The 24,473-nt window shown below is 42.7% G+C and overlaps 1 protein-coding gene across 2 annotated transcripts in view; it reads right to left on the bottom strand.

Annotated features, from left to right (window-relative positions):
- The window catches only part of SEC23B (SEC23 homolog B, COPII coat complex component), a 47,354-nt gene that overhangs the window by 10,122 nt on the left and 12,759 nt on the right, over nucleotides 1-24,473 (bottom strand). For both annotated transcript variants that reach the window (XM_044263522.1, XM_044263523.1), the window contains exons 10-17: nucleotides 20,832-20,955; nucleotides 19,569-19,649; nucleotides 13,894-13,983; nucleotides 12,809-12,915; nucleotides 10,558-10,711; nucleotides 8,495-8,572; nucleotides 5,457-5,618; nucleotides 1,402-1,488 (exon numbers count right to left, since the gene is read on the bottom strand). In XM_044263522.1, coding sequence (XP_044119457.1) covers nucleotides 1,402-1,488; nucleotides 5,457-5,618; nucleotides 8,495-8,572; nucleotides 10,558-10,711; nucleotides 12,809-12,915; nucleotides 13,894-13,983; nucleotides 19,569-19,649; nucleotides 20,832-20,955 — 883 coding nt within the window. The remainder of the gene's footprint in view (nucleotides 1-1,401; nucleotides 1,489-5,456; nucleotides 5,619-8,494; nucleotides 8,573-10,557; nucleotides 10,712-12,808; nucleotides 12,916-13,893; nucleotides 13,984-19,568; nucleotides 19,650-20,831; nucleotides 20,956-24,473) is intronic.

Genomic DNA, 24,473 nt, shown 5'->3' with positions numbered 1-24,473 from the left:
GAGCCGTCCTGCCTTTCCATTTCCACTGCCATCACTGGGTCCAGCTTCCCATGTCCTTCCAGCTGTAGGGAAATGGCTTCCTACGTGGAGTCCATTCCCCCTTCTCTTCTCTATGGGCACACCTCTACACCCAACTCCAGTGCCTAGTCTCACAAAGACTCATCCCCAAATTCCCTGGGGTCTGGGTTGGGATACTCTTCGTGGAGGAGAGAAAAGCTGCGAGAATCCAAGCGTGGGTGTTCAGTAGGCAAGTAGAAGGCAACATACTATAGAGTAGAAGGTAAAGCCAATCTCCGCACCTCAGCTGACACCATGTCTCCCCCTCTTTTATCCCCATTGGCAACAGCTCTAGAAAATGCCATGTGCACACAGGAAATCAAGAAATATTCGCTGACTGATTAGTACAGCTTTATAAATAACCTGAAGTGTTTTTACGTGTTATTTAGGGGACACTAAAAAAGAAAACAGCGGAAATGGAACTAGAGGATGTAACAAGTGATCGATGGGTTTTACAAAACCATTAGTCTGATACCAGAGGGAGGATTCTCTTTAGGTGCTTCCTTCTGCAGCCTGCTCTCCCCTTCTTAGTTTCCAGTAATATCTTCTGGGTCTTAATTTCTGATTGAATGGTGGCACAGAGGAAATGCCCATAAGCTCGTTTGGGTCCAAGAGTTCATCAGAACACTCACAACCAGTAGACATGGGGCTTTTGAGGAGTGAGAACCATGTCACTGTCTTCGTCTTTAGAATCCATCACTTGCATGCACATGCACATATACTCAATAAATGTGTGAACGAACAGGATGGGGGCTGTGGTCAGAATGTCTTTAAGAGCTCAGCTGAAGGCACGGAAAGCAAATCATGATTATTGCTCCTATAGGAACCAGTGGGAACAGCAGTTGGTCACCCAATGGGCAAGCAACTAGCAGAGTGGGTATTAATATGTTGAAAAAAGTTAAAAACTATAAAATACATATTAGTATTGGAAAACTAATTCATCCTAAGTTATTAAGGGAATTCTGAAAAACAATGTATACCTTTGCAGAACATTTGAAATCACATCTAGTTTACAGACACTAGGAAGTCAAGTCAATCTCCAAAGCAATTTATTGAAGGTAAAGAATGGACAACAGAAGGAAAAGAATTTATCAAGGAACATAATGTCAAGTTAAAGGATTTTAGAGTGATTTAAAATAACAACCTGAGATTTATTTACAACAAATATAATTAAAATTACTAAATATATAAATACCTCAGGGACCTGAGAAAGATTTTACTGCTATACTGATTCTAATAAACAGTGGGTCTTCTAAGCCCAAATTATTTCAAATGCCATAAAAATCTAAATTAATAAAAAGAAAGCCAAAACAATAGTAATGAAAGAAATTAGTATCTTCTTACCTCACCAAGATAAATGACAATTTGGAAGAAAGTATCCATCAGCAAAATTCTCTCAGCTAGAATGCTGCTGCTGTCCAAGAGTACTGGCTGAACAAAAAGGGAGAGAGAAGGCATTGGTCTTGCCCTGTTCCCACATAGCGACCACTCCAACCGCACACTTGGGGTGTCTACACAACAGTTCCAACGCTGCTGATGAACGGCACCTGGCACAATGGCTCTCTCCATTTTTAAGGAAAGTCCTGCTTTCTGCTCCCCGACCCAGAAGTTCTAAGTATCAACTTTGTATTAGAAAAAGCCTCCAAATAATCCCTCATCAACTGGGGAGAGAGATTAAGAACACCTTTTGCTCCAGGAACCACAGATAATCCCAAACATTTTCAGTTTTGTGTTAGAAATGTATTTTATCGGGGCGCCTGGGTGGCTCAGTGGGTTAAAGCCTCTGCCTTCAGCTCAGGTCATGATCCCAGGGTCCTGGGATCGAGCCCCGCATCGGGCTCTCTGCTCAGCGGGGAGTCTGCTTCCTCCTCTCTCTCTGCCTGTCTCTCTGCCTGCTTATGATTTCTGTCTGTCAAATAAATAAAATAAATAAATAAATAAAAGAAATGTATTTTATCTATTGGAGACACATTCTCTCAAATCTACTGCTGTAGATGATGGAACAGTGATGCTTACATGAAAAAGAACAACTTTTAATAGAAGTTTTAAAAGTTTCCTACAGAAAACATTTTATTAGAATTTCTAATGCAATAATAAAAGTAAGGTACTTGTTAAGGAAAATTTGAAAATTTGTACCCAAGTCCAACAAATATTCATCATTTATTTTCACATAGTTTTTAATTCCTGTATGCTAAAAAATACATAATTTAGATAAGTTCCTATTTTGATTTTTTTCATGTAACTTTATCTTTTTTAGTAACATCTATACCCAATGAGGGGCTTGAACTCATGACCCAGAGATCAAGGGTCTGTCTCATGCTATACCAACTGAGCCAGCCAGGTTCCCCTTTCATGTAACATTTTAATATTTTATCACATTCCATAAACTTTAAATATTTCTTAGATTACTTATTTTTCTACTATTAAACACTTGGGATTGTTTTCTTTTTTTTTTTTAATTTTTAAATCTTTTTATAAACATATAATGTATTTTTAGCCCCAGGGGTACAGGTCTGTGAATCGGGTTTACACATTTCACAGCACTCATCATAGCACATACCCTCCCCAATCTCCATATCCCCACCACCCTTTCCCGTCCCCCCTCCCCTCAGCAACCCTTAGTCTGTTTTCTGAGATTGAGTCTTTTATGGTTTGTCTCCCTCCCAATCCCACCTTCCTTCGTTTTTTCTTTTCCTACCCATCAACCCCCCACATTTCATCTCCACCTCTTCATATCAGGGAGATCATATGATAGTTGTCTTTCTCTGACTGACTTATTTCGCTAAGCATAATACCCTCTAGTTCCATCCACGTCGTCGCAAATGGCAAGATTTCATTTCTTTTGATGGCTGCATAGTATTCCATTGTGTATATAAACCATATCTTCTTTATCCATTCACCTGTTGATGGACATCTAGGTTCTCTCCATAGTTTGGCTATTGTGGACATTGCTGCTATAAACATTCGGGTGCACGTCCCCCTTCGGAGCACCATGTTTGTATCTTTAGGATATATACCCAGTAGTGCAATCACTGGATCATAGGGTAGCTCTATTTTCAGTTTTTTGAGGAACCTCCACACGGTTTTCCAGAGAGGTTGCACCAGCTTGCATTCCCACCAATAGTGTAGGAGGGTTCCCCTCTCTCCACATCCTTACCAGCATCTGTCATTTCTTGACTTGTTAATTTTTGCCATTCTGACTGGTGTGAGGGGGTATCTCATTGTGGTTTTGATTTGTATTTCCCTGATGCTGAGTGATGTGGAGCATTTTTTCATGTGTCTGTTGGCCATTTGGATGTCTTCTTTGCAGAAATGTCTATTCATGTCCTCTTCCCATTTCTTGATTGGATTATTTGTTCTTTGGGTGTTGAGTTTGCTAAGCTCTTTATAGATTTTGGATACTAGCCCTTTATCTGTTATGTCGTCTGCAAATATCTTCTCCCATTCTGTCAGTTGTCTTTTGGTTTTGTTAACTGTTTCCTTTGCTTTGCAAAAGCTTTTGATCTTGATGAAATCCCAATAGTTCCATTTTTGCCCTTGCTTCTGTTGTCTTTGGCAATGTTCCTAGGAAAAAGTTGCTGTGGTTGAGGTCGAAGAGGTTGCTGCCTGTGTTCTCCTCAAGGATTTTGATGAATTCCTTTCTCACATTGAGGTCCTTCATCCATTTTGTCTATTTTCGTGTACGGTGTAAGGAAATAGTCCTATTTCATTTTTCTGCACGTGGCTGTCCAATTTTCCCAGCACCATCTGTGGAAGAGGCTGCCTTTCTTCCATTGGACATTTCTTCCTGCTTTGTCAAAAATTAGTTGACCATAGAGTTGAGGGTCTATTTCTGGGCTCTCTATGCTGTTCCATTGATCTATGTGTCTGTTTTTGTGCCAGTACCATGCTGTCTTGATGATGACAGCTTTGTAACAGAGCTTGAAGTCTGGAATTGTGATGCCACCAACTTTGGCTTTCTTTTTCAATATTCCTTTGGCTATTTGAGGTCTTTTCTGGTTCCATATAAATTTTAGGATTGTTGGGCGCCTGGGTGGCTCAGTGGGTTAAAGCCTCTGCCTGCAGCTCAGGTCATGATCTCAGGGTCCTGGGATCGAGTCCTGGATCGGGCTCTCTGCTCTGCAGAGCAGAGAGCCTGCTTCCTCCTCCTCTCTCTCTCTGCCTGCCTCTTTGCCTACTTGTGTCTGTCAAATAAATAAATAAAATCTTTAAAAAAAAAAAATTTAGGATTGTTTGTTCTATTTCTTTGAAAAAAATGGATGGGATTTTGATAGGGATTGCATTAAATATGTAGATTGCTTTAGGTAGAATAGACATTTTCACAATATTTGTTCTTCCAATCTATGAGCATGGAACATTTTTTCCATTTCTGTGTCTTCCTCAATTTCTTTCATGAGTATTTTATAGTTTTCTGAGTATAGATTCTTTGCCTCTTTGGTTAGGTTTATTGCTAGGTATCTTGTGGTTTTGGGTGCAATTGTAAATGGCACCGACTCCTTAATTTCTCTTTCTTCTGTCTTGTTTTTAGTGTAAAGAAATGCAACTGATTTCTGTGCACTGACTTTATATCCTGACACTTTACTGAATTCCTGTACAAGTTCTAGCAGTTTTGGAGTGGAGCCTTTTGGGTTTCCACATATAACATCATATCATCTGCAAAGAGTGATAGTTTGACTTCTTCTTTGCCGATTTGGATGCTTTAATTTCTTTTTGTTGTCTGATCGCTGTGGCTAGGACTTCTAGTACTATGTTGAATAGCAGTGGTGATAATGGACATGGGATTATTTTCTAATCTTCTATTATAATAGTTCATTTCACTATTTCTTTGAACAAGGTTTTTTCTGTATGTAAGAGGATTTCCTTCAGGCACAAGACATGGAATTAGTGGGCCAAAGTAACTGGGAAAAAAAAAGTACCTACGTAATTTTGTAAGTTTTTTTTTTTTTTTTTAAAGATTTTATTTATTTATTTGACAGAGAGAAATCACAAGTAGACAGAGAGGCAGGGAGAGAGAGGAGGAAGCAGGCTCCCTGCTGAGCAGAGAGCCCGATGCGGGACTCGATCCCAGGACTCTGAGATCATGATCTGAGCCGAAGGCAGCGGCTTAACCCACTGAGCCACCCAGGTGCCCCTGTAAGTTGTTTTTTTTTTTTTTAAAACATGTAATCCTGCCTTCTACAAATAATAGCTTTCTTTATAGGTCCTGTGACTTTTTCCTACGTGTATTTTTCAATACTCAGAAATAATGTTAAAGTACTATAAAGACTTCAAGTTTTCTTTTTCTTTTCTTTCTTTTTTTTTTTTTACAGCTTTGCTCTAAGAATAAACTTGCTAGGAAAAAAACAACAACGCGTATTAGATGATTCCAATTTTGACAAAAGCATTCACATAAACCTCACCTCTGGCGGCCCGTGGAAGGAATAGGAGTACAGAATGGGCTGGATCATGATGAGGGACTGGGTTAGATCCTGTCGGGCAAAATGGTGTCTATAATACGACGACTCGTCAGGACTGTTGTTAAACACTTGGAGAAATGGAGATCTTCTAAGATGGAACATGAACTGCATTTACCAAGAAAAAAAAAGAGAGACAAGGGCATACAGTTGTAACTTAGATATCCAGACAGCAGGCTTGCCTTAGGTCTCTGAAACAGAAGCTAGACCTTAGACAAAGGCCCCTGAGTTCCTGTAAGCGGAAAGTACAATGAGAGTACCAGGGCCTGGAGGAAGAGGGAAACGGGAAGCTGCTGTTTAGTGAGTACAGAGTTTCAGTTTTGCAGGAAGAAAAGTTCTGGAGATCTGTTGCATAACAAAGTGAATATACTAAAAACTACTGAACTGCACACTGAAAAATGGCTAAGATGGTAAATTTTATGTTATGTGTTTTTTACCTCAATCATAAACATTATATTTAAGAAAGGGAGAGGGACCCTGTGGATATATCAAAGCTTCTGCATGAAGGGGGAAAGGCAAAACAGCATTTATTTCTGGAGTCACTGGGCCAGGCTCCAGGCAGAATGTCTGCTCTAGAAAGGTCACAGTGCTGTGAGGAAAAGGCACACTCCAGGCAGCCACAATAAAAAGTTGTGAGCACGAAACAAGACAGTACTAGTAGGATGGGGCAGGGATGGGTGGGGGGGCAGCAGGAGGCTTCCCAAGCCACTGGGGTCTGAAAGATGTGCATGAGGAGGCCAGAGTGGGGGGGACTCCAGATGCAGTCACGGATGAGAGGCTGGAGCTCAAGACTCGGGCTGCTGCGCTGGCATCAAGGGTGGAGGGAAGAGAGGGATGCTCTTTACCCTGAGATCTGAAGGTGCACGGCAGACTTTTAGCTCATTCTGAAGAGGTACCAATACTTAAGAAATAAAAATAATATAAAATGAGGCACCTGGTGTGCTCAGTTGATTAAGCATCTTTTTTTTTTTTTAAAGATTTTATTTATTTAACACAGAGAGAGTGAACACTCACAGGCAGGGGGAGTGGCAAGCAGAGGGAGAGGGAGAGAGGCAGGCTCTCCACTGAGCAGGGAGCCCAATGCGGGGCTTGATCTCAGGACCTCAGGATCACAACCTGGGCCGAAGGCAGCTGCTGAACCGAATGAACCACCCAGGCACCCCAAGGGTCCGACTCGAGCTCAGCTCACGTCTTGATCTCAAGGTCATGAATTCAAACCCCACGCTGGGAAAAGAGGTGCCAGAACATGAAAATGAGCTGCCTTGAGAAGTTTAAAGCTTCCTGAGATTCCAAATATTGAACCACTGACTCCTGTATAATAATCATGGCTCATAGTCAATACATTCTGTGTGCAAGGTACAAAGCACTTGAAAGAATGATTTAATCCTTCTAATATAGACACGAAGCAGCTTCGCTTACCACCCTTGTTTATGGGTGAGCAATCGCGGGGTAGGGAACTTTCCCAATGCCACTCATACTGAGGGGTGGAACCACTTCATTCCAGGCATCTGGCTCCCAAGACCGTGAGCTTGACCTCTAGCCTGGATGTCTTGACAAAAGGAATCTTACAAGCCACCTCATTCAGAGATTTTCCAACTGTGCTCTTCAATCTCATCAGATCCTTTGGGCCCAAGATCGGGGGCAGGGGAGGGTGCTCCGGCAGCACCCGGTGCTAAGGGTGGCACGTTGGCACAACCAGAGCAGCTCAAGTCTATCTGCTTACATGCTGGCTTCTGAGGGACTCCTCTCAAAGAAAGGATTCCATAACTTTAAAGAGATAAGAAACCACTTCTTCAGACCCGTTCTGTCCTTGTAAAGAGGAAACCAACATGCATGAGGGTTCAGGGAGGGGATCCCCTGGAGGGGATCAGCAGTGACAGAGCTAGTGAGTGGAACTCTGTGTGAACTCTGGCAGGCCCAGGGCGCCCTCTTCAACACTGAGCAGGATTGACTGCCCTAATGGCACAGGGGTGGGCGTCAGGGACCACAGAACCCTCCAGGGGGTCAAGTGAAGTGACCTCTAAGGCCCCCTTTTAACCCTAAAGAGTCCAAGCTATACAACAGCATGCCTGAAACTTGTGTCCACTTTCCAAACTGAGTAATCAAAAGGATAATACCTACTAGGATATCTGAGTGCTCAGAAATTTATTTAAAGATGAAAGTTTGCTGCTCTCTACCTATTCCTCATTACGGCATCTCTGAGGGAAGGGAAGAGTTGGCTCTGCTTCTGGCTCCAGGAAAGCTGCACCCATGAAGGCCACCTGAGAGTCATGGGCCCCAGCTGTGGAGCGGGCCCACACTGACCAAGTGCTTCCCAGGCGCCTGGCCCTGCGGACCACATCCTCCGCCTCAGCTGGCCATCCTCACAACCATCTACCGAGTCCAGCTCCAGCCTCCTCATTTATAGACGAGGGTGGACATCAGGAGAGGTAAATACAGATTCCTGACGGCGGCTTCATGCTGTGTCCACTTCCGTCCCTCCTTTCACTGTCCGATGCCTCCCAAGTGGCTGGTTCGTGTGCAGTGCAGTTATTTACAGGAGCTGCTTGTTACTGCTGATTCCCAGGTACGATCAGCACTGTCACTACACAGGTATCATTAAATATTTGCCATTATCTGTGGCCTCATTTTGTAATATTCACCTTCACGTGTGCTTCATTTGCTTGAGTGACCACTGAGGTAGCTGCCGGCCCAGAACTTCTACAGATAAGATTCTGCTGTGGCCTTCAGCAACAACCCTGTTTTTGCCTCTTCATGGGAGTTGGGGAGCCACTATCTTCTCTCTGTGTGTCATCTCTGTCTTCTATAGGGCTGAGGCACAGTCTCACACCCAGACACAGTATCTGTCCTTAACTGGACAACCTTCATCACCTATAGACGGGAGTCTCAAAACCCACCAAGTCTTCACTTCAGCCTGAGAGCAGAGTTTCATTTCTATCACAATTCATTCTTCTCTAGTTACTTAAAAAATACCTATTACTTACCTGAGGATACAGAGAGAAGGAATCTGATAACCTAAAAGAAGTGGGATCTTCTTTGTTATACTGTCCAAACTTCTGACACTGTTGAAAGAAAAGAGCAAAAAAGGAAAAAAAGAGAGAGAAAAAGTCCAGTCAGTGTCACCTGGAAAAATCCTTGCAACAGAAGAACTACACTCCAGTCTCAACTTTGACTTACTGAGGGTCCCGGATCAGCACTTCTCAAGCACAGCTGGGCAGACCCATCATCCAGGGTTCTGCTAAACATAGATTCTGATTCCGCAGATCTGGAGAGAGCCTGCATTTCTAACCAGCTCCTAGGCGATGCTGCTGGAGGACTGCTCTGATGGGTCAGTAGCTCAAGGAGCTCTCTCGGGCACCTCTTCCATAAAGAAAGGCCCTAAGTCTGAGACACTATAGCTCAATTTTCTTCCTTCCTTCAAAAACAAATTTCTGAACATTTTCTCTTCTGCTTTTATTTCCTCTTTGTTTCACACATCTCCTCTGGCCAATAGAGAACTGAACCCTCCGCCATTGAAAGAAAGCCCATCTTTACTCCCTCCTACCAAGTCCGATGACCTGGTATAGCTCTCACCTTCCTGGACTCCCCAGTACCCCAGGTCAAGTGACTCCCCCAAAGTCTGTGAAATTCTCTTCCAGCCGCTAACATAGCACCTATTTTTCCTCTCCAACTGATCCTTCTCTGTCTTGTTCCACAGCCCTTCATCTCCCTTTGTCCTAATTATGGGTTTCTTGGGAGGCCAGTTCTTGGCCGCTTGCTCCCATCCTCACTGCTTCAGCTACAAGTAACAGGAGAACCAGACCAATGTCATATAAGTTTGCCCCTCGCCCACTGCCCCTGTCCAGTGCTACCTCTAACCTTAGCTCCTGTGGGGACTTTCACCCAGCTACAGAACAGCTTCCCTCACACGTACTTTCACAAGTTCATGAATAAAGTAAATTCAACCATTTATTCAACTATTTATTACTATTATTACTATTCAACTATTTATTACTACAATTATTAAAAAAAATTGTGCCTCCCTCCACCCTTTGCCATCTTCCAGTTCTTTTCTCTCTCCATCATCTTTGCAGTCACCCACACTCAAAACTTAAGTCAATGTTAATTTTTTGGTTTTTGATTCCACATTGTTTGAGCAAGTTTTATCAATTCTTCTTTCAGCATACACCCTGATTCCAAACTTGCTCTCCCCTCCAACTGTCCTACCACCACCCTGGTCTCAGCTCTCTTGAGCCTCCAGAATCCTCCACTGGTCCCCCTATCAGTAGCCTTTCACCCCCGCTGGTTATCTCACACAGTAATGGTAAATGTAAACACAAGTATCATGCTGATGGCAGGCCCCTACTTGGGAATCACACCTAAGCAGTGATTTAACTTTAAAAGCAAGGTTTTCCAATGGAATTGTTCAATCACTGCAGTGCACATGAAGCTACAGTTACACTGTATGTTAACATTTCAATAACACACATTAAAATAACTTCATAAATAAAATGAAGCATTCTAAAGTTAAGCCACACCTTCACTACTTCTCCCCCACTAACCTGTGCTCCCATTGTCTCTCCAGCTGCCCCGCATAAACAAATGCACAGCCATGTCCCACAAGCTTGTTCATGCTTCCCCTATTTAAATCACTGCATGGTTTTTCTCTCTCTTGATTAGACCCAAAATAACATATGAGGCATCTCCACATTCACTGGGCCACGGATCCCTATTGCTAAAAAAAAATCCCTAAGATCTGCAAACGAAATATAGAACCACAGCACTCAAAGGGACTCATCTAAATCAACCTTTACTGTACACAGATTCGCATCTTTCTCTAAATGTCCTGTGTGTGTTGTTTCTTTCTCATGGTAATGTAAGTCCTCGAGGGGAAAATGCACCTATAACCCTCTCTTACATCACTCCCAGAACATTCAGCATTTGGCATAAGGCAAGCCACACAAAGTGCTTGTTGACTGACTGTATGAAATGACAGGTGTATGTGCCAGTGTTCTCAAACACAGAGCAGAGACTACGACTGAAGCTGGTACCACAGTTCCCAACTCACCAGTCGGATGAGCTGTCGGTCCAGCCACCGGAGCACATCAGGTCCCTCCTCCGACTCCGCGCGGAACACTCCCAGCCGAGCCATCAAGACTGCCGCGGCCTCCTGGTCAAACGCCGCTTCTATGTGCCTGAGCTGGCTCTGTGCATCTGCCCAACTGACAAGTCCAGAATCAGTGCCACGCTTACACTCAGGAAAGACCAGAAAGCCAGCTTTCCGGTAAGATAAAGAAACCTAAGTCCTGTTCCCTCATCTAAGGCAACATAGATTCAAACTGCAACATCAGTAAGGAATCACAGGAGTTTTACATGTTTTCATTTACCCTCATCCAGTCTCTGAAGGCTTTAAGAGCAAAGGAAAGGTGTGCCTTGGTAGCTCAACAGGTTAAGCCTTTGTCTTCAGTTCAGGTCTTGATCTCAGGGTCCTGGGATTGAGCCCTGCATCAGGTTCTCTGCTCAGCAGGGAGTCTGCTTCCCCCACCAACCCCAGCCGGCCTCTCTACCTACTTGTGATCTCTGTCTGTCAAATAAATAAATAAAATCTTTAAAAAAAAAAAAAAAAAGCAAAGGAAAAATTACAGAGAACTTCCCCAAATTCTACAAGATAGCATGAGAGTAGATATCCTAGAGGTACCCAAGTCTCCAGTTCCTTCCTCCAGGTCAATCTTGCAAAAATCTGTATGTTTACAAATTCACAAAATGAATTTCCACATGATATCCATGGTAGAAAGAATCAGCATATATATGAAAGTTTTCTAGACAGATTAAGACACTATGAACAAAACTGAAAGTCAGCAGACAGGCCATGAACAGATATGAACCACAAACAATAATCATATCCAGAATACATAAAAAGTTCCTGCAAGTCAGTGAACAAGACAAAGAAATAGGTTTTACAAAATGGGAAAAGGCTATCACAGAAGAAATATACGTGGCCAATAAATATGAAAAGTGTTCAACCCATTAATAAACAGAAAAATCCATATAAAAGTGGCAAACTGCTCTATATTGGCATGTTAAAGATCGATATTATTAGTGCAGAAATAGGACACTCTCCTTACACTATTGGGGAAAACACAAATTCACTTCTTTTAAGAGTAGTTTTAGGGACGCCTGGATGGCTCAGTTGGTTAAGCGGCTGACTTTGGCTCGGGTCATGATCCCAGCATCCTGGGATCGAGTCCCACATCAGGCTGCTTGCTCGGCAGGGAGCCTGATTTTCCCTCTCGAGACCTCTGCCTCTGCTTGTGCACTCTCTCTCTCTCTCTCTCTCTCTGACAAATAAATAAATGAAATCTTAAAAATAAATAAATAAAAAAAATAAAATCTTAAAAAAAAAAAAAGAGTAGTTTTGCAGGATACAGAATTCTACTTCTATGAAGTGGCTGGAAAGAAATACTCAGGATACACAAAAACCTAAACACATGAATGCAGCCCTTTTGGAAGGCAGGTAGGACCTGAAATCTCTCTCTTTTTTTTTTTTTTAAAGATTTTATTTATTTATTTGAGAGAGAGACAGTGAGAGAGAGCATGAGTGAGGAGAAGGTCAGAGGGAGAAGCAGACTCCCCATGGAGCCGGGAGCCTATGCAGGACTCGATCCTGGAACTCCGGGATCATGACCCGAGCCAAAGGCAGTTGTCCAACCAACTGAGCCACCCAGGCGTCCCTGAAATCTCTTTTTAAGATAGAAGTGACACATCCCATCCAAACCATGCAACGCTGTAACAGCCACTACAGGGAAGGAGCAGCTAGTACATACTGATACAGAAGATATCCCTGACTGATTACCAAGAAAAATTTACAGATATGCTAAAAATAAGAAGCCACACATGCATGTTATACAAACATATGGTACAGAACTCCATGGAAATGGGCCTGTGATAAATACCTATGCAGTAACAGCATTACACCTCTGGGGAGAGCAGGTAAAGGGACCCACTCTTTATATACTTTTGAGTTGTTTGTATCTTTTACAAGAAGGATGTATTTATGGGTTACTTATCTGACTATAATGAAAATTAATTTTTAATGAACTTATTCCTACCAAAAGAGGATTCTTCCAGGAGAGTGCCTGTAGGCCTAATTAGGTTGGCCAGCAATCCTCTTCCTCTGCCTCCTTCTCTGATCAAATGAGTCAGTCAGGATTGGTGAGAACCATTCAATGGAATTACAAAGATAAACTAAGAGATGCTAAATTATCTCTTCAAAGGGAAAACACTGAGGGCTCAACAGAAAGAAAACCAGGACTGCTCACTTTCTGGCAATGGTGGTCACACGGATGCGTCTCTGGGTGCTGGAGTGTTGATACTGTGTGACAAACTGGATGGCACCTCTGCCTCCTTGGGGGACTGGAGCATTGTGCTGCAGGACACAGGCCACACACAGTTACTGTTAGAGGCATGACTCAAACACAGATGGTCACAGAGCCCATTGTGCTCTTCCTAAAACGACTGACACAGTGTCAACAACACCGTTCTTGATGCATTCTGAATGGTACACTTAAAATCTGGGCATTTCACCATATATAACTTTTACCTCAAAAAAAAGAAAAACTTTAAAAAAGGAACCATTTCAGATTAGTAATAAATTCAAGTGAGTGATACACATGTTAAAGTATTTAGGGATGAAAGACACTGAGGAGTGCAATTTGTTTTAAAATGCATCAAAAATAAGGGACACCTGAGTGACTCATTTGGTTAAACATCTGACTCCTGATTTCAGCTCAGGTCATGATCTCAGGGTCATGAGATCAAGCCCCATGTAGAGCTCTGTACTGGGCATGGACCCTGCTTGGGATTCTCTCTCCCTCTTCCTCTGCCCCTCCCTCACAACCCCTCTTAAAAAAAAAAAGCATCAAAAATAAGATTAATTGATGAATAAATAGGTATGTGGCAAAGTAAATACAGTAAACTGTTAACTACAGTATCTGAGTGGTAGGTGTATAAGTATTTGCTGTAAAATTCTTTTCATTTTCCTATAAATTAGGATTTTTAAAAATCAAATACTGGGGGAAAAACTGACACTTTCAAAACTTCACAAACATTATGATGACTGGTAAAAAGCCATTCCCTTTCTGATGAGCTTATCAGTCCAACAATTTAAGTGATGAAAGCAATATGCTATCTAACTCTGACCAAACCCTGAAAGGAGAAAAGAAGATCATGCTGGACTGTTATCAGGCAAACACAAGCCCGAAGTAGCATCAGTCCACACAGAAAAAAACCAGAGGCCGCCAGTCAGTAAGAAATCAGAAAACAAAACAAAAAAAAAAAAAAAAAAAAAAAGAAATCAGAAAACAGAACACTGAGACATGAATACTCAGGAAGAAATCCAACCTACCTGATTGACTACTTCAAAGTAGATGCCAAGTGTAGATGTGGGATCCAGGCCACAGATTTTCCACTGACTTGTGCCACCCACACCAAGTTCCTAGGGGTGAAAAGAGGAATTAAAGCAAAAACAAAAAATCTATTTCTATGGTTAACTACTGCTGAAAAGTACAGACTCTGAGAATAGTAAGCTACTTGGAAGATCTCATTCCAAATGAAAATTTAAATTTAGCTTAAAAAAGTATAGTTATAAGCCAGAATAAGAGCTAGGATTTATTATAGGACTCTAAAATTAAGCTTTTTTTCTTTTTAGATTTATTTATTTGAGAAAGAGCAAGCAAGAGTGAGTGGGGGGAGGGGAAGAAGGAGAGAGAAAATCTCAAGCAGAGTCCCTGCTGAGCGCAGATTCCCCCCACACAGGGCTTGATCTCACAATGTTGTGATCTGCGCTGAATCCAAGAGTAGGAAGTTCAACTGACTAAGCTACCTTGGCATCCCAAAGATATACCTTTTTATATCTGAACTCTGACCAATTTCCATTTTATCACCAAGAAAGTACACTCTCTCTTTTTCTCTCTCTACACACACGGAACAAAATACTGAAGTTAGCTGAAAGAATCAAGTCAGGGGTGGGGAAGAAGCAAATACTAGAAGAGACAGAACTATCTGCTTAGCTTGAAAAGTTTCACTATTATTATTAGAACAAGAGGAGGGGGGCCTGGGTGGCTCACTTGGTTAAATGTCTGCCTTCAGCTTGGGCCATGATCACAGGGTCCTGGAAACAGATCCCACACTGGGCTCATTGCTCAGCGGGGAACTGTTCTTCCCTCTCCCTCTGCCTCCCACTCATGTTCTCTCTCTCTGTCCCAAATAAATAAAATCTTAAAAAAAAAAAGAAAAGAATAGTTACAGAATGTCAGCTACTAATATTAATTTTTAAACCAATTCCTTTATGTCAAGCTACATAAAAATTTTTTGTAAGAGAACTGGGATTTTAGTGGTATAAGGACTGCCTTTTATTGACCAGTTGAAGCACTTCCAGTGATAAATGAAGTTCACTAAAATGTGAAGTGTGTTGCTGTTTTATGCATGACAACGAGAAGAAAGGGCTGCAGGTGTCAAAAGTACCTAGAATTAACTGTCAACCAAGAAGATTGTTAGATTCTGAAATAAACCCTTTATTGTTCTAGAGACAATATTACCCATTTTAACACTCATCAAAATGCAAAATACCATGCTTTTCAGTAAGTTATGCAAGTATGCATTTAAGAGGGTCCTAATCTTTTGTACGACTCTGAATTGTACACCACCCAAACTGTATAGTCTGCTGAGCAGAGCTGACTAAAGTCACTCTGGCCTCTATGAAGCCTGCCAGGAGCCTTTGTACCTGGCCAAAGAACCAGCAGTCTCAGGAAGGAGATGGTCAGAGGGCAAAGGGAAGATTCTTAGTTGAAATCACGGAGCAGCTCTAAGGTGGAAAGTGGAGAGGATACCGTTTCATCAGTATTTCCGAAGAAAGATAGTTAAATGGACGGATTTGTGCATGTCCACCTTCCCTTTTAGTGGCCTTTTCTAAAAGCAGCAGGTAACATCTGCTGGAAGTTGAAGGGCCACACCCAGGGAAAATGGTAAAGAAGCAAAAGGAGCTTGCATGCCTCCTATTTTTGACTTGCCAATCCCTTCTCCATACCGCCAACTCAGTTTTTTAAGATTTATTTATTTGAGAGAAGGGAGAACGGGTGGGGGAGGGGGCAGAGAGCATGCAAGTAAGCAGGTGGAAGGGGAGAGGGAGAGGGAGAATCTCAAGCAGACTCCCCACCAAGCATGGAACCTGATTAGGGCTCAATCCCATGACCCTGAGATCATGACCTGAGGCGAGATCAAGAGTCAGTCACTCAACCAACTGAGCCACCCAGGCGCCCCACCAACTCAATTTTTATAATATGAAACCTGTTGAAGTTTCAAGTCGAGGGGTTTGGTGTATGCCATCACAAAATATGCCACTGACAAAAGGATTATTTTAAGCTGAACGTAATTTAGAACAGCAGACATAAGAAAACTCCCTGCCCTCTCCCTACCAAGAAGGGCAGGATGATTCTCAATCACCAAAAACAACTCTAGATGCTTATCAGCCCAGAGATTGTACAAGAAGAGTCTATACAACAAACTCACGAAGACCAACTCTTCTCTTCCATTAGCTCCCCCATCTATCCCCATCTACCTGCTTTTCCACAAGGTGTCACCCCCAGAAGCCCAAAGTGCCTTTCCTATGTCTTGTCACTTTTCTACAGATTTAATGTTCTTTTTTTTTTTTTTTAAAGAGTTTATTTATTTATTTGACAGAGATCACAAGCAGGCAGAGAGGCAGGCAGAGAGAAAGGAAGCAGGTTCTCCGCCGAGCAGAGAGCCCGATGCAGGGCTCGATCCCAGGACCCTGGAATCACAACCTAAGCCGAAGGCAGAGGCTTTAACCCACTGAGCCACCCAGGCACCCCCAGATTTACTGTTCTTTTGTTAAGATGCCACATAATTCCAAGTTCTAACCACCCCTCTGAGTTGCTCCTTACTGATAATGCACACGTGATATGTCTATGTGCAATGCACGCGTGAACTTTTTCTCTTGAGAAACCTGTCTTTTGTCAGGCCCGTTTGCAGGGCCCAGCCAATGAGATCAAGATGAGTAGAACAAAAAGAAAATTTTTCCTGTTTTATAAGCACCAAAGCCTGAAGGGGCCACAATCTCTGCAGAGCCCTGAAAACACATTTTCTCACTAATACATAAACTCCTTATGGAAGCATTTACCCTGTCTTTACCAAAGTAACTATGAAGACAAAATCAGGAAATCACCATTTTATAATCTCCAATAAAATAATGATTCGAGTAAGGATAATCAATGGATGCTTAAACAAAGGCTGCTGGCAAACATATTTTCATATTTTGCTACAATCTTGTTCAACATATCTCTTGCTAAAGGCAGAAAGGAAACATGCCCTTATAACAGAAAGACATAGGACAGTCATCACCTTCTCACAGTCTAACTCAGCACCACAAACACATGACCAGACAGAAGTGCCTCTTGAAGAAACACACGAGGCGTAAGATCACTCAGGAACCATGGTGGACAAAAGGTCTAACCCGAACCTAATCGCTAATCTATCTTTCACTTTACAAAAAACACAGGGAGGATAGAAACCAACTCACCACCACTGCAAAAAAACAATCAGATACACTAAGAATTTGCAATACTCTATTGTGGAAGACACAGATGCTTGGCACAAATCACTGTCAACAAACAAAAAAAGCAAAAAACCCTATAGAACAGAAGACTGTTCCAGATTTAAAAAGACTAAGGTTGGGCGCCTGGGTGGCTCAGTGGGTTAAGCCGCTGCCTTCGGCTCAGGTCATGATCTCAGGGTCCTGGGATCGAGTCCCGCATCGGGCTCTCTGCTCAGCAGGGAGCCTGCTTCCCTTCCTCTCTCTCTGCCTGCCTCTCTGTCTACTTGTGATCTCTCTCTCTCTCTGTCAAATAAATAAATAAATAAAAAGACTAAGGCTATATAATGCTAGATGCAGTTACTAGTTGGGAGGGGGTGCAAACAGCTACAAAGGGTATTTGGGGTTAAAGCAGAGAAAGAGGGGCGCCTGGGAGGCTCAGTGGGTTAAGCCTCTGCCTTCGGCTCAGGTCATGATCTCAGGATCTTGGGATCGAGCCCCACATTGGGCTCTCTGCTCAGCAGGGAGCCTGCTTCCTCTTCCTCTCTCTCTCCCTGCCTCTCTGCCTACTTGTGATCTCTATCAAGTAAATAAATAAAAAAATCTTAAAAAAAATATATATATATATATATATCTCTATCTTTAAAAAAAAAAAAAAGCAGAGAAAGACTATGACTAGCCACAGATGATATTAGTGAATTACTATTTTCTTAGGTTTGCTGTAATGTCACAGTAGGCAAATATCCTTAATTTTAGAAGATGCAGACTGAAAGGCTAAGTGTCGTGACCTCTGCAGCTTGCTGTTCCAAGGTTCTGTGAAGTACAATAACGTGAACCTGGCAGACAGATATGACCAGATGGACAAAGCAAATATTGCAAAGAAAGAGGACAGTGAGAATGACTAAATGTTGACAAATGCAGACTCTAAGTGGTGCAAATACTGAACTCCTTACACTCTTCTTTAAGCTTCTTTGTATACTGAATTGTATTCCCACGCCCTCTGCATCCTCCAAGCCCCCTCCCAAAATCTCATGGCTTATCCCTACCAGATCTTAGAACAGCTAATCAGCTCATATACTGATTCATAAAATTACCTTCTAAGGCAGATTTTTAAGTGTATGGAACATATTTTGGAACTGAGCAGGCTTACGAAGCCCTGCCAGGAATTAGGGGTACCAGTCCTTTGGTACACCAGGGTAACGGGTAACTCCTCAGATGGGCTTTGGGGCAGCCACCTATCTCGCCCAAGGGATTACAGGTATATTCTCAAATCAGTTTGCCTCTGGCAACTTCATCAAAAGGTTAATCAAGGGCGCCTGGGTGGCTCAGTGGGTTAAGCCGCTGCCTTCGGCTCAGGTCATGATCTCAGGGTCCTGGGATCGAGTCCCGCATCGGGCTCTCTGCTCAGCAGGGAGCCTGCTTCCTCCTCTCTCTCTGCCTACCTCTCTGCCTGCTTGTGATCTCTCTCTGTCAAATAAATACAATCTTTAAAAAAAAAAAAAAAAAGGGTTAATCAAAGTAGTCACTAAGTGAACGTCACTGCTGATGAAGACAAAGTGAGAATGTGAAAGTTGAAATCCAGTGAGAGCCTCCATTGTGCCAGGGGCTCTTCTGAGCAGTTTACCTGAACTTACTCCTTCAGCCCTCCCAACAGTACTGCCAAGTGAGGTACTGTTCCCATCCCTACTTCCCAGATAATGATGTTGAATCCCAGAGCAAGTAAATACCATGTCCGGACACAAGACTGGCAGGGGTAGACCTGTGCCCCCGTATTCACGTCTGGCTCTACAGACCACCATCTCATTGACAAGGACAACAAGGGAAGGACAAGAATGAGACAACCCCAGCCCAGAACCACCCTGGAAAGGCCTCACTGGACCCAGTGGTTTGTCTCCTCAAAGCTAAAGTATAAGCAGAGGAAGCGAGCCACGGGCAAAGCTACCTCACCGTAACTTTACTTCATTCACATATCCTCAAAATTTTGTTACCCAAAGAACATAGCTATCTGCATATACAACAGTGTCATTCATGCCCAACCAACTCAAAATGGTCTCTGAGAAGTGAGACAAAGGTATCACCTCTAAGGGCAACAAGCACAGAGGTTTATTCCTGAAGGCTCTTGCTGAATACTTGCCTTGTTAAACAGAATACATTGTGGCTCACTGGCACAGAGACCCAGGCAATGATGGGGGTTCAGGGGATCCTGGGCTCTAGCTTCTCCCTATCAGCTCTGACCCAGAAAGCAAGACACCTGACCCCTCTGAGCCACCCTCTGACCCTTTAGATAGATGGACAGACAGGACACTGCCTCTCAGAGTTGTGGTCGTAAGAGCTGACCCTTCTCCCTTCACCAACAGACACATCCCAAAAGGTGACACGAGGTAAGATCACTCTGCTCTGACATTCTGAATGGGTTATAATGGGTTAAATCCTGGGGCATAGGAGGTGAGGATGATAAGAGTTTTCCTTACATTTTCTGACACACATGGTCCTTTCACATTCAGAGACACACAAGGACCAATGGCTCCTGCAACTTTCAGTTCCCGAGAGGTCTAAAATGGAAATACACAAGCATGTGAAGGTAAAATTCACTGAAAACCACCCTCTCACAAAAGACACAATGAAAATTTATGGGTAAAATATGGCAATGTTATCATTCCACCAAAAAGAAATCCTACATGGATCATGCTTTTACAAACTTTTCCATGCCCACGAGAACCAAATGCAAACTTTAGTAAAATCCTCCTTTAAATTGAATTAACTTTGTTCCAAAGATACTGTATTTTCAACTCTCACCTTTGAATTTACTTCTTTTTTTAAGCTTATTTATTTAAGCAATCTCTATACCCAGTGTGGAGCTCAAACTCACAACCCTGAGATTAAGAGTCTCATGCTCTTCTGACTGAGCCAGTGAGCCACCCCCTCACCTCTAAAATTATTATACACATGGTGAAATTCTACCAACAATACATTTTTTTCCAATCCCATGTACTCAGTCATAATCATAATTTCTCATCAGTGAATATACTGTTTTATGTTGTTTTAAAAATGCTTATTTCATACGCTCCAACATAATGACAAGGCCAATATACTTAGATTTTAAAATCTTAATTCACTAAAGTCTATTCCTCTTCAACTTAAAAAAAAAAACACTCAAAATCTGAGAAGATTGCTTAAAGTTTAATCTAAATGATTTAATGATTATCTTTAACTCTCAAAGTAATAATCCTAATCCCTTTATGTAACAGCTCCTTCTAATGTTTTCTCAATGACTCAGAATCAAGTGTGCAGGGCCTTTAGTCCCTACAAGAAAAAAACAAGACCCAAACACACAGTGCTGCACTTATTTTCAAGTACTCTGGCTAGTCTGCAGGCAGGTGCTAAATATAAACATGGTTCTGTGAATATGGTGGCCTCTACTGCCAACGGTGGGGGTTGGGGGGACTCAACACCATGTGGCCTCAGCCCACCACTAATTCTTAGGCCTGCTGTCCTAGAGCAAGACAGCAGAGCCTGCAAGGCAATCAGAGAGCACTTTGTTTAGAACATTAATTAATATACAAGTCAACTTCAAGTAACAAAGAGACAGAATCAATATACCTTCTTAAACTATTTTGCTGGGAACCTTTTAATTTACCTTTAGATGCCCATGTCCAGCAAGGTAAGGCTTGTACAAGTCTGAGTACTAAGTAAGAAAACTAATCTTTCATGAAAGTGTCAGAAAGCTATTGTACCTTCACTTCCAAAGTAGCACCAAATGCCATGCGGAAATCTCCATTGAAATCTTTACTAAAAATTCTTTGGAATGTCTGCTTGAAGAGAGAAGTGTTGAAAGAGTCTCCCATCACCATGTGGCCTCTAGGAAAGAAAGAAGAAAGTGAACATTTAGGATGACTGAAAGCCATTCAGATGCTTCCCTGGTGTTAGCAAACAGAACTTTAAAAAGGGAAAAAAACAACATCCATGAAAGTGATATTAACTTAAACCAGAAACAGCAGGTTCAATGCGTAATCAGGAAAGACACTATTTTCAAGACATCAAAGAGAGCTCTTTCTGCCCATGGGTCCTGCCCCCAGCCCCGTGCTTAAATAAAACCACCAGAAAAGAAAAAGAAAGAAAGAAAGAAAAAAAGACATAAAAGATAGGACCCCTTAGAACAGTTCTAATTCTTGGGGCGCCTGGGTGGCTCAGTCGTTAAGTGTTAAGTTTAAACAAAACAACAATTCTAAATCTTTACCACAGTGGTGGTTACACAAATTGATGATGAGACAGTCTCATACGATGCATACCTATATGTTAAAAAAAATCAGTGCCCGTACAAGCTGGTGAAATCCCAGTATGGTCTGTAATAGAGTTCATCATATCATACCATATCATACCAACGTCAGTTCCTGGTTGTGACACTGCACTACATTTCTGAAAGATGCTACCGCTGGGAGCTGCTACATGAAGAGTATGCACAGACCTCTCTATACTATTTTTGCAATTTCTTGTGAATCTGTAATTATTTCCAAATAAAGAAAGAAAACAAAAGAACCGTTCACTGATAAGCCCACAGGCTTAATGGGTTGTATCTACTGAGAAAATGTGTCCAGCTCCCCTCACTCTTCTCTGGTAGGGGAAATACCAAAGCCTGTGGGAAATCCTTTTCAGATTAATTCACTGCCTCAAAACATTGAAATCTTTGGCTGTATGTGAATTATCTCTTCTAGTGTATGAATAACTTTTTCATGCCTTTTTTTTTTTTTCCAATTTATTTCAGAAAAACAGTATTCATTATTTTTTCACCACACCCAGTGCTCCATGCAAGCTGTGCCCTCTATAATACCCACCACCTGGTACCCCCAACCTCCCACCCCCCCGCCACTTCAAACCCCTCAGATTGTTTTTCAGAGTCCATAGTCTCTCATGGTTCATCTCCCCTTCCAATTTACCCAAAAGCACATACCCTCCCCAATGTCCATAACCCTTTTTCATGCCTTTTTGACGTTAGAGGGAAACACTGTTCAGAATCTCCACAGTTCATGTGCTGGGGCAGATAAACAGAGCATGATGCAAGTTATGCATCCAGCCATCAATCATCAAACAGGATTTCAGAACTGGGCAGAACACAAGATCGTCTGGTCCAGCTATCTGAGAGTGCCTGGCCCCTTCAGGGACAGAGATGATTCTGGCCCTAAATGTCCGCCCTTTCCGCCCCTTCCTTGGTCATGGCTTCCATGGTTCCCTAGAAAAAGTCTACATTTCAAGCCTGCCTTGCATGTAGCCATGTAACTCAGCTTTGTTTATTGGAAATGGCCGTTGTGATTTGTGGGGGCCATTCTCATGGGAAGGCACATGTCTTTCTCTGACTCTTCCTCCTTCCTGCTGCTCAAAGTCAGTGAGAGCCCAGTTACCACTCTGACCTGCATGAGCAGCACAGGAAGGGCCTCAGCCCCAATGAAGATGAAACCAATATTCCAGCTCTGGCTGCCGACCTCTGTTGCATCACACAAATCTAATCCCAACTCACACCAACCCTCTACAACATACCTGCCAGGTTATCAGCCAGATTAGATTTGAACTCCTCCTGCATCAGGAGCGTATGCCCTTCAGTGGCAGCCTTTCTTCATACTGGGTGAAATTCTATTTCCCAGCAGCTCCCACAGCTAGGTCTAGTTTTCTCCTTTGGTCATATACACAGCGAGCAAATCTAACACCCTTTCCACAGGAGAAGGCTTCAATTGTTGAATATAGATCTCGCGCCCACCTGTCTTCAGTGGTATCTTTTTTTTTTTTTTTTATTTAAAGATTTTATTTTATTTATTTGAGAGAGAGAGACAGTGAGAGAGAATGAGCGAGGAGAAGGTCAGAGAGCGAAGCAGACTCCCCATGGAGCTGGGAGCCTGATGTGGGACTCCATCCCGGGACTCCAGGATCACGCCCTGAGCCGAAGGCAGTCGTCCAACCAACTGCGCCACCCAGGCGTCCCCAGTGGTATCTTTTCTAGATCCTTCAATCATTCTCCTTATGACATAGTTTCAAGTACTCTCCACCACTCTTACCACTTGCCTTTGAACACCCTCAGTTCCTCTATAAATCCCTTTGAAATTGAAATGCTCAGAATGGCAGATGATATAACCTGGGTGCATCTGGCACCAAGGAAACCAAGACTATGATCTTCTTTGAAGATAACCAATTCCTGTAACACAGCCTATGATCACCTTGCCTTTTCTGGAAGTCATCCCAAATGGCTGGCTCACACTGAGCCAAAACTAAAACCTGAGACTTTTTAATGTCCTTGCTAACACATTTCCCTGATACTATACTTGTGCAACAGATTATGTGACCTACAAAGTTATTATTATGTAACGACAAAGTTATTCAGGGGTCAAAGACCTCTCCGAGAATCTGATAGAAGTGATGGTCCCTTTCCATCAGAGATGTGCACTTGTGCGCGCGCATGCGCGCACACACACACACATGTAAATCAGGGATATTCACAAAAGCAGTGAGGCCTTTCCTAATGCTCTAAGACAAGAGATCCTGGAGGATACTGGTGGGAATTCCTCTTATTGAATGTGGCTCACTTGTATAGCTCCATCAGTGTTATTTGGGACTCGGTCACCTAACACATCTGTGGCTTTCTGGGACTGCATTAAGTGACTCACATTCTACCTTCTACATGCTCTTTGTTATTCAGTGAGGACCAGCAGCAATACACAGGAGCTTGTTAGAAATGCAGAATCTCAGGAATACCCATGGCTCTACCCCAGTACTTCTCAAAATGTTTTATGCAAGTCTCCTAGATCTTATTCAAATGCAGGTTTTGGGGTGCCTGGGTGGCTCAGTGGGTTAAGCCTCTGCCTTCAGCTCAGGTCATGATCTCAGGGTCCTGGGACAAAGCCCTGCCTCGGGTTCCCTGCTCAGTGGGGAGCCTGCTTCCCCCTCTCTCTCTGCCTGCCTCTCTGCCTACTTGTGATCTCTGTCTGTCAAATAAATTAAAAAAAAAAAAAAATCTAAGATGCTACATTCCTTACAAGCTCTCACGTGGGGCTGCTGCTGCCTATATTCAACCACACTTTGGACACTAAAGGCCCACCCCAGTGGCACGTTAGAAACACCCAGGGAAGGTTAACAAATGCTGACGCTGGGTCACACCCCAAGCTAACTAATTGGGAATCACTGAGGAACTAGACTCAGAGCTAAAGTAGCTTTTAAAGCTCCCTGGCAGGGCTCCACACTGAGCATGGAGCCTACTTAAGTAAACAAAAAACAAATACTGACATTTAAAAAATATAAATAAAAAAGTAAACCAACAGTAAAGCTCCTTGGGAGAGTCTGGCATGCAGCCTGCCTCAGACAAGTGGTGCACACCAGAAGTTCTCACACTCATG

The sequence above is a fragment of the Neovison vison genome, chromosome 8, assembly GCF_020171115.1.
Source record: "Neovison vison isolate M4711 chromosome 8, ASM_NN_V1, whole genome shotgun sequence".
NCBI classification, from domain to species: domain Eukaryota; kingdom Metazoa; phylum Chordata; class Mammalia; order Carnivora; family Mustelidae; genus Neogale; species Neogale vison.
The sequence above is the reverse complement of the archived record's forward strand: the minus strand, read 5'-3'. Positions and strand labels throughout refer to the sequence as shown.